The 11723-nt window shown below is 21.6% G+C and overlaps 1 protein-coding gene across 1 annotated transcript; it reads left to right on the plus strand.

Annotated features, from left to right (window-relative positions):
- Positions 1 to 924: 924 nt before the first annotated feature.
- LOC124943305 (nuclear transcription factor Y subunit B-6-like) lies at positions 925 to 7537 on the plus strand. The gene is made up of 2 exons (XM_047483840.1): positions 925 to 1054; positions 7212 to 7537. The coding sequence occupies exons 1-2, from the start codon at positions 925 to 927 to the stop codon at positions 7535 to 7537; spliced, it is 456 nt and encodes a 151-aa protein (XP_047339796.1).
- The last annotated feature ends 4186 nt before the right edge of the window (positions 7538 to 11723 follow it).

Below are 11723 nucleotides of genomic sequence, written 5' to 3' on the forward strand. Positions count from 1 at the left end.
TTGTGATTAATGCGCGTTTCTCCATTTCATGGTATATAGCCTCTTTCATTTCTCTAAATTTGGCCACTAAGACCGTTTCAGGTACATAGGGTTCATCGGCCATTTGATGGCATATAAAATGTCCGGGTTTTGGATCTCTCTTTCTATGGGCCGTGTCGTCTTGTCACAATCGTGAGCTGTTAAGAAAGAGCAAGATGTGAGAGTTTGTAGATGTAAAAAATTACAAATGCAATGCATATAAAAATGAACCATAAATAGTGAGCATCTCTTTTTATGATTCGATTAAACAAACACATTGTTGTATATAAACATAATCGCAAAGTTTGTTACAGACATGATTCTCTTGTTGATATTTTATAGAGAGAGTTTAAAAGGGAAAAAGTTCAAGATTATAGAATAGTAGTTCTACTGTAGCTTGTTCCTGCACTAGAAACTTCCTCCTCTTCGTCTTTCTTGGACCTTTCATATTCTTCGAGAATAACAGTCATGTAGTTGTTTTGCTCTTTTGGAATACCCATTTGAGAGGCATTGTTCTATTTCTCGGCATGTCTATAGAGATGGAATTTTCTATATAAGAGGGCATAAAATAATGATCAAAGAGGTCGTGAGTACAGTAGAATTTGATTCATTCCAAGCCCATAAGCATGATCATGGGTATGACGTTCATCATGTATGCCATTCTCTTGATGGGGTACCATGGGGAGAAAATTATTGATTTCATCGTCACTTTCCACAAGGGGTCTAGGCGAAGCTTTCCTCATTCTTCAATATTGAAGAGAGGGGGATAAAATGTCTCTAAGAAATACTGGTGATAGACGTTCAAGCTTGTCAAGCAACCAGGTGTAAAGGATCAGTGGTGAGCCTCTTTTGCTCATAGAAGAGGTTAAGAACGAGTAGTTCAAACCCATAAATGTTTCTACCAAGATGATACCAAAGGGGTCTTTATTTCCAGTACGCATGTGGTATGCTACTTTCAGGATTTTAGAAGATGTCTTATTATCTGTTAGAGACATGAAGAAAGGGGTGTCTATACATATTTTGCGACAGTCTACAGGTTTCATCTAGATTTGATGATAACCTACACGAATGTCAAATTTGGAAAAGATTCTTGAATCGTGCAATTTTACCAACAGTTCTTCAATCACATGTATAGGAAATTGTCTATTATGGTGAGTTCATTTAACTTCTTGTAATTAATACATAATCTCCATGTTAGATCTTTCTTTCTAGCCAAGACCACTAATGTTGCAAATGCACTATGACTATGTTGAATAGCGCCTTGCTCGAGCATTTCATCTACCATTTTTTAAATTTCTACCTTCTTGAGGGAGGGATATTGGTATGATCTTATGCATATCGGGTTGGTTCCTACCTTAAGAGGTATTTGATGATCTTAATTTAGGACTGAAGTTGGTGATTGAGATGTCGAAAGATGTCTTCAAACTAGAGTAATAGTTGGCTTAATTCCTCCTCCCCTTACTCCTCATATTTCATTGACATGTAAGTAAAACAATTGACATTGATTTGTTTGAGATTTGATAAACTTCATTAGCGTTTTTTGTACACCATTTTTTAACATTTTTTCAAGTTTCTCTCCTTCCAAGATGCTAATGTCCATTTGTCTTATTCCTTGTAGGAACAATGAGATTTAATTCTTGCAGAATGTTAGTGTTAGTCTCTTGAGGGCATGTATAGTAATATATGCTTCACCCATTTGAAGGGTAACCTAATTGGTCTTTCTCGCTTCAGTTATAAGGTAATCCTTCACGTCCTTTGTTTCATCTATATTAATGATGAATAAATTTACCTTGCATTGGTGAGTATAATTAAACTTTTTTTGAATTCAAGGAGAAAGGATGAAACTCCACAATCATGCCCCCCACTTAAACTCAAAGTGCTTCTAGATGGAATTGAACCCGTGATATTTTGATCTCTTAAGTCGACTCTTACTACTAGGCTACATGTGTGGGGTGAGTATAATCAAACATAACATTACAAGAATACCATAGTTCATTAATTTTATCTTCTTCTAGGATTTTGGAATCTATTTATTATAAATACTTATTCCTTTGGGAGATAATGTATGGAGGTGAGTAGTTTGGTCGTGAATAATTTGGTTAGATTGGAAATGAGGTGATTTAAAAGTTGATTGTCAAGTGGAAGATTGGGTGTGGGTTGGTGTAGAAAGTATGAAATGGTTACTTGAGGTTGGGAGAAGATTCACACTTGCAAATATGCAATAGAGAATATTATGTGAGTGAGGTAAAGAATGAACAATTAACGAGGAAGAAGATAGAGAAATTAACCTTGAGAGAATTCTAGAAAAATGTCATATAGCTCTGCAAATTCATTTTCTTCTTATATACCCGACAACTGTCATAACTAATTTTACAACCAAATAACATTTTGTAACACCCTTTTTTCCACCAACATGTAAATTCTCAACTGTTTGGCTAACTGTCCTATTAACAACTATTTATTGTACTAAATTGAAATTTAACTAGCGACATTGGTTAATTCTATCTGTCAACTTTTATAGGGTTAAGTTTCCTAACTTTAATGATTCTTCGTATCATTACTCTCCCCTTCAATGTTGATTCGACCACGAACACCACAATTAAAGGAGAAGTTGGCTTATTTCAACCAATAATGTTCTGAAAATTTGGATTCCAACCAAGATTCATCCTCCCATATAGCATTATCATTCAATGAATTAGACCAACGAACTAAGTATAGATCCATGATATGTTCATCCTTCCAAATAACCATTTCATCCAAAATAGGAATTAAAACAACTATTGATTGTGTTTGTAGAGAAGGAATATGCGGCATAGACACTGCATTTCCTACTTTTTGAGTTGCGACACATGAATCATATTATGTGTCTTAGTTGTAAAAGAAATATCTAATTTATAATCACTTCTCTCACTCGCTTTATAATTCGAAAAGGTCCATATAACTTCATACTAAGTTTATGAGGCTTCCCTCTAATTGAGGCGTGTCAATGAGGTTGTAGTTTAACGAATACACAATCGTCTACTACCAATATACAATTCACTCTATGTTGGACTCGATGAAGATGAAACTATAACAATTTAAGTGTTTCCTTCCCGGTTAATAAAATTGCATAGATTGTTCCTACTTTCCAATCAACAACCAATTTATCGTTTATGGTGAGTTGACAGGGTAGATGTGAATCTATAAATAAATATAATTTCTCTTTTTTCAATTTTATAGATTTGAACCTATTATCCAATATCATTTAAAAAGATATTAACAATTTCTCTTATTTTAGTTTATTATTATTAAATTATTTAATATTTTAATTAAAAAAATTATTTTCTTTTAAATTTTATTATTATTAAAATATTTTAATATTAGTTAAATTAAAAAATGTATATAATTTTTTATATTATATATATATATATAACAAATTTAAATATATTTTTAAATTATACATTAATATATTTAAATATAAATTTATTGTTTTTAAAAATTATTATAGATGTACATTTACAATTTATATATATATATATATATATATATATATATATATATATATATATATATTTCATCTCTTATATATAATATAACTTTTTATATCCCCTCTTATATTACAAGTTTTACGCGGGTTTAGTTTAAATGATTAAGTGTGTTTGCAGAATATTTATTTTGTGTCAATTTTTTTAATATATATTTATATATAAAAATTATGAATTGTTTAATTTTTATTTCGTTACTTATTAATATAAAAAGAAAAAAAATTAAGAGAGAATAATTAATGATGCATTAATTGATTACCGTGGTTAATTGTGTTTTAGAGAAGATATATGAAAGGAATAAAAAAAAGATTAAAGAGGTTAAACAAGAGAAAAAATGAGTTCAAATTAAAAAAATATATATATTTTTATATTATATTTTTCATTATATATATATATATATATAATTTAATATATATATTAAATATATATATTTTTATATCATTTTTAATTTTATTTATTGAATCTCATTATTATTATTATTATTATTATTATTATTATTATTATTATTATTATTACTTACGCAAAATATTTAAATAAATAAATAATTTTCTTTATATTTAACCCATTAACTCCTAAATTTCATATAATTTCAAAACATATTAGAAATAAAATATAATTTAAAAAATAAATAATATAATCTAATAATAAACAATTTTAAAAAACATAAAAATTAATTAATATATATTTGTTAATTAGAATAATTAATTTGATTTTTTCTTTATATTATTATTTATTTTTAAAATATATAATTTAATTAAATAATATAAAATATATTAATATATATTTCAAAATTAGTAATGGAAAAATAGAAGTAAATTATAAGAAAATATAGGAGGGAAGTGAATTTAGGTTAGGGTTGAGGTTTCAAATTTTTTTTTTTTTTTTTATTAATTTAAGTCTAACCCAAAATTTTCATGCTCATTCCAAATTCAATCCTAAATCTATAGAAAATAATGAAGAGAGAAATGATACATATTGATTAGTATCTTATAAAATGTTTAGAACTAAAAATAAGAATTTATTTGGAATTGAGGAAAACATGAAATGTATCCCCAAAATTTGTAACTGTGTGTATTTTCTGATTGAATAGAAAACGGACAATTATAATCAGGATGAGATTTAAAATTATGAATGAAAATAAATCTTCGTCTACTTTAATGACTCACTCGATGGGTAATGGTCATATTAGGCATTTTTTTTTTGAATTTAAAAAAATTTAATTTTTTATTAATCACATCATTCATTTTATTTAAAAAAATTTAAAATACTTTATAATTTAAATATATATATATATATATATATATATATATATATATATATATATATATATATATATATATATATATATATATATATATATATATATATATATATATATATATATATATATATATCATTTAAGGCTTTTTACTAAAAAAAAAATTAAAATAATTATTACACTCAAAATCATTTAAAATAATTATTATTTTCTACATCTAAATTTTTTTTAAACCCCAATTTGAACATGGCCTTAGTTTCTTATTTATTCATTATTATATATATTATTTTATATATTTATTTATTATACATTTAAATTATTATAACTCATTATTAAATATATATATTTAAATTATTAATTTTAATTAAATATTTAAAATATATTTTTTATAAGTATGATTATTTATATTTTGATATATATGTTTAAATTATTAATTTTATAAATTTAGTTATTTTTATAAATTTAATTATTTATATTTTAAATCATTATTATAAATTTGGTCATTTATATTTTAATATATATATATATATATATATATTCTTATAAAAATGAAACAAATAAATAATATATTTAATATTATATTTTAATATGTGTTAAATAGTATATAAATATTTGAATTGAACATTTTTATTACAATAATCTTTTCATTAGTTAGACTTCAAAATCAATCATGTTTACTATAAACAAATAATAATAAATTATTTTGTAATTTAAAATGAAATTTAAAAAAAGTCACATTTTTTATCAAACTTTTCACCTAAAAAGTTTTATTTAATTTAATAAAATATTTTATATGAAATAAAAATAAAATTATTTCCAGTTTTAGTTTGACCATTTTTAAAATTGATTGTGATATTAATAATTTTTAAATGTTAATGTAAATCTATTTTAAAAAAAATATTATAATATTATGTTATTATTAAATAAAATTAATAATTTATGTTATTTTAAAAAAGTAATTATATTATTTTAAAAAGTATTATTATATTAAAATATTGAAATAAATTAATAAAAGTAAATTAAATAAAAAATATATTTACTTAAGAATGATATTTTTAAAGTTGTCAAGCATATTTAAACTTATTTATTAGTATAAAAAATAAAATAGTTTACAACAATTTCATAATGATAGAAAGTTCATTAAAAAGGTATTAATTAGTTTTAAAAATAATATAATCTAAAATTTTATCAATTTTTTGTATTTACTTTTTAATTAAAAATATTTTTCTAATTTAATTATATATTTTATATTAAATAAATATAAAAGTAATGAATATTTATTTTTTGGGAAAAAAATAGTTGTGATATTGAATCATACTAATTTGGTAAAATTGGAATGGATGCATATTAATAAAGATAAATTTTGAAGCTCTATTTAAATAAGTTAAAAAATGCTCCTACATCAATGTAACATTAGTGTGGTAATATAAATCAAAATAACAAAAACAATTACTCCAAATCCAATAAAAAAAAGTCCGAAATTTTGACCTAGTTAAAATTTTGAGTATAATAAAAACTGTAATTGGTTGAGGAAAGTTGGGGGCGAAAAAGCCCAAAAAGTAAAAGTTACTAAACAAATGAAAATAATTAAGAATTAAGATATACTATGGATTATGGATTTCTTTATGATATATTCTTCAAATTATTTGACTTTTATTTTTTATATATGTATATATTTTATAATTAGTTTATGAGCATGGTAATTCTTAAAACAGTTGTTATAATAATTAATTATAATAACTTTAATTTCAGTTGAAAGAATATTAGATCTATAAATCAATTGAGAAGCCTTTTTTCACATAAATTAAACTAACTATAATGAATAATTGCAAATTAATAAATTTCCTCAATTCAAAACTTATTAGTTCTAAATTTTAAACAACTTAAAAACTTTAGCTTCTACAAGAAAAAACATTTTGTATACCAACTAATACCCTATAATCAAATTAAAATCCCAAATAAATTGAAATTGTCCCCTTAAAATACATTTGAATATAAAATTAGATATTTTTCCAAACAAAATTAAATTGGATAACAATAAGATAGTGGGCAAAGTTACTCTATAAATAAACTTTTTCTTTATTTTTATTTTATTTTTAAAGGTGAATAAACAAAAAAAAAAGTTAAATAGAAAGGGATAACATTTAATTTAACATACTTTTTTTTTTATTATTGATATTCTTGAACCAATCAAATTGAGTAAATTTTTTATTTACCTTAAAGGTAAGATTACTTGGTATTTATCATTAAATACTTTATAAGATGAAATCCCCTATAAAATAATGATATTACCTTGGATTAGATATCAGAATTTTACCAACTTGAATCTCTTTTAGTTACTTTCTAAAACTATTTACTCAAATTGTAGTCGAATTAATTTGGGTATATGAATTTTCGGTTTTCTATTTCAGCATCTGGGGCGTCACCAATTGAGCTATTCATCTCGATGGCGAATGTGGTGAGGATCATTCAGCGTGTGGTACCTCCATACTGCAAGATTGTCAACGATTCGAAGGAGATTATTCAACATTGTGTCTCGAAATTCATTGGCCTGATAACTGCCAAAGCTAACCTGCTTTGTCAAAGCGAGAGTCGTAAGATGATTACCGCCGATGATATTCTACGGGCTATGACCACACTAGGGTTTGATAAATATGTTAACGCACTTTCCCTTTACATTTCCCGTTATCGTGAGGCGGAGTCATTGGGGATGGTCGTCTCGATGAGACGTCCATAATTCATGACTTTTGGGCCGATTTTAGGAACATTCGGCCATCTAGTTTTACAAGCCAATGATGAGGTTGGGTCGCATAGACGGTCAAATCTATATATATATAATGATGCTTAATAAATAAAATGTATGGTGATATTTACGCTTTCACCACATCTTACATAAACTTTTTATATTTTATAATAGTTTCTCTCTCGTGTCATAATTATAATAAAAAATGAGAAGCAAAATAAAACGAGAATTTGAAATCAAGAGAAACCCGATAATTCTCCGCCTCCAAGGATTTAGAATTTTTATTTTTTATTATTATTAATTTTTTTCTATAACAAAACCTAATAAGATATTTTATAATAAAATTATAAATAAAATTATATTTTAATAAATAATATTAATATTTTAATTATTTTATAATATATATATATATATATATTACAAAATATATTTAACTCTATATTTTGATATGTTTTAAATAATTGATAAATATTTATTAATTTAATTTATAATATTATTATAAATATATATTTTTTATACAAAATATTATAAAGTTGAATTATTATTTTTTTTAATAAAAATAATAATTAATCTTATTATTTAATTAGAATAAAATTATATATATATAATAACACTTAAATATATATATATATATATATATATATATAGTTTTGAAATAATAGTTTTATGGTGTTGACATAAAAAAATATGGTTAAATATTATTTTTTAATAAAACATTTCACATATATTTTAATTACTATTTTGACTTTTAATATACAATAAATTGTTTTCGAAATTTTTGTGAGGATATAGTAGAAGCTGAAATAATTATGTACAAAAGAGAAAAAATAAAAACATATTTTCCTCAAATATTATTTTCGCCAATTTAAAATAGTGTGATAATTCACGTTAAAAAAAAAAATTTAATTAAATGAATAGAACGAAAAAACTAAAATTTTGAATAAATGACCATATTCGTATTATTTTATTTTAGTTGTATTTAAAAATAATTTCTATAAAAAAAAATTATAATAAATTTAAAATTAGATAATTATACAAAATATTAATAAAAATGAAATGTGAAAGAATATATACACAATATTAAAATTTTTAGAACTTGTATGTTTAATATATATAGTGTCTAACAATTATGATACTATAAAATTAATGTCAAACACAATTTAATGGTAAAATTTATGTAATAAAAATTAAATGATTAATCAATTTTTTTATATAGATTTTTTTTTATATATATATACTTGTCAGTTTACATAAAATCATGCTAATGCGATGAATGACAAAAGAGGAAGGGATGATTCGTGTAGCCAAGTGATCCTAATGTTGCTTGTGGACCTGGTTTTGATCCATTCAGGCAAATTAGAAGGACCTAATTGATAGCTTCAATTTTGGAAGTGCATAGTAATCCCAATGAAGTAACCAAAAACAATATTATGTATTCAATAAATATGCTTGCTTGTATTTGGATAAGGATGGTTAAAATTTAAGAAGGTAATAAAAGATAGGATATTATTTTATAATTCTCATTCCGATAGTTCCGGTTTAAGTTTTTATTTTCTAATTAATTAGGTAAACTCATTTGAAAATACTATATATTTAAATATGTTTATTTATTATATATTCAAATAAAAAATAAAAAATAAAAAATAAATTCTCTAGTTAAATTCAGTTTTTAAATGCTTGCTTGTGATTAAAAGCATAAATAAATAATGTTTTTAAATGGGGTTATTATTAAATCAAAATTTGAATATCCTAAACAATTTCTTCAATTATTTTATCTTTTTTAGTCTAAGATTTTTTTAGTAGCCTAAACCCTTTTAAATTATATGAAACCCTTCTTTTTTAGGTAAAATTACTACCACTAAAAATTTATTATAGATAAATATTTTGGGCAACAAAATTATAACAATGGAAGACCAGAAATTTGACAGTGATATGTACATAATTCAAAAAAATAGCAATGTTCAGGAAATTTTTAGTTATTATATTAAAGGAGTGCAACATTTATACAAAATATGGTAACTGAAGCATTTTCAATCCATAGTGTTAAATAAATAAAAAAAAAAAATGAAAAAAGAGACACATAATTTATTTATATCAACTAAAACAAGTTAACTAAAGAAAAACAAATCAAAAGACCCATATACATTTGGACTTGTTTTGATTAGAGTTTTTAAAAATTCTAGAAGCGAGAACAAAATAATAATGGTACATGATTTTGAAGAAGTTATAAATATTTTTAATAAAAAGAATTAAAATATATTTATATATATAAATAAAATAAAAATATTAATAATTTAAAATAAATAATATTTTAGTATTTTAATTTAAGTTATTAAAAAACTCAAACTTAACCCGAGTTTGAAAGAAATATTCACTATTATTATTATTATTAGATGAATCAGATTTTCATCACAATAATTATAGCCAATCATATTATCCTTATGCTATTGTACTTCAAAGACAAAAGTCATCGGACTTTTCATTAACGCGGACTTGAAACTCCTCTTGACATAGTTTTATGAGCAAGAGACTGGACTAAAGACTTTTTCATTGTATATTACATTCTCTGCTAGTTTTGTTTTTTTTTTTTTTTTTCCGCCAATGAGTTAGTAATTTCATTTCTTGAACACAAACATATATTATCACAACTCTTATCCTCTACTATTCTCCAATAGGACTCATTTAAATATAACGAAGAAACAATAATATATAATAATAAATTAAAATAATTTTGAAATGAATTAAAACTTATATTAGTTAACGATTTAATCATTTAATTATTTATAAATAATTACTAACATTAATTATTTAATTAATTAAACCTACATTTTTTTTAATCTTGAAATAACATTATTTTAATTTATTTATCTTTAGTTAACAATTGAATATATAATTATTTTTAAATAGTTACTAAAATAAATTACATCTTTAAAAATTTAAATAATTTAATTATTTAAAAATTATTAGTATTAATTCTATTATTTTCTTTTAATGCTAAAATATCAATATGTTTTAATATAAAATTAATTTAATAATTATTATCATTATTTCAGTTATTCCATTTTTATTTTTAATTATTAATATTTTCTAATATTCAATCATCATTTTCGTGTATATATATATATATATATATATATATATATATATATATATATGAACAATAGAATAAACACTTAAATATTTTCATTAATTAATTATGACTAATCATATTTAATGATTGTTTTATTATTAAAACAAATTTACTACTAAAATAATAAATATATATTTTTGAAATACGTTATTAAAATAGTTTTCATTTAAATTTTAATCTAAAATAGATTAAATAATAAAATTTAACTATAATTAGTAATACTTATCAAAGTAAAAATAAATAAAGTTATATTATTTTATTAATATTTTTTACAAATTATAAATATATTTAAACATTACTTCTATAATTATTTAATTTAAATAAAAATATTTTAATTATTTATAACTTTTATTTCTATAATATTTAAATATTAAAGCAAGTTTAATTATATTGTTTTTTTGTTAGTATAATAAAATATTTTAAAAAATATTTCCTTCGTATTTCTTTTTTAATAGGTATTATTATTTTCAATATTTCTTTAACATTTTTTATTTAATTGTTGTAAATAAAAATATTTCAATTATAATTATATTTTTTTTTGTGGAATTTTAATATAATTTATTTCAAAATTCTGTAACCTATTTTTTAATTATAAATTAATTAAATAAAAACATTGTAAAATTAATTATTATTTAAGAAAAAAGTGGAAAAAAATAATTTAACTTAAAACTAAATAATGATAATAATAACTTTGATTAATATTAAAAAAAATTAAATTAGTAAATATTATTTAAATTTTAATTTTGTTTCATTATTGAAATAAGTTAAATTAAAAAAATTAAAAAATTATTGTATATAAAGTAAATTTTAACTACCTATATAAAGAATAAGTATAATATAAAATTATAATTTTTAAGTTAAAGTTTTGAAAATATTTAAATAAATAATTATTAAAAAAATACATATAATTATTAAAAATTTTATATAAATAACATAATCCAATAAATATAATAATAAATTAAATTATATAATTTAAATTAATATTTATAAAAATATTATTTTAATAATTTATTTTTTTAATTATAAAAATCAGTTTGACTTGAAATAATA

This window comes from Impatiens glandulifera, chromosome 6 (assembly GCF_907164915.1).
Source record: "Impatiens glandulifera chromosome 6, dImpGla2.1, whole genome shotgun sequence".
Taxonomy (NCBI): domain Eukaryota; kingdom Viridiplantae; phylum Streptophyta; class Magnoliopsida; order Ericales; family Balsaminaceae; genus Impatiens; species Impatiens glandulifera.

Bases quoted from the DNA above. Each gene is read 5' to 3' on its own strand.
- LOC124943305 (XM_047483840.1), top strand. From the start codon at position 925: ATGATACCAAAGGGGTCTTTATTTCCAGTACGCATGTGGTATGCTACT. The intron at 1,055-7,211 runs GTTTCATCTAGA...TTTCTATTTCAG, and splicing joins TATTTTGCGACAGTCTACAG to CATCTGGGGCGTCACCAATT.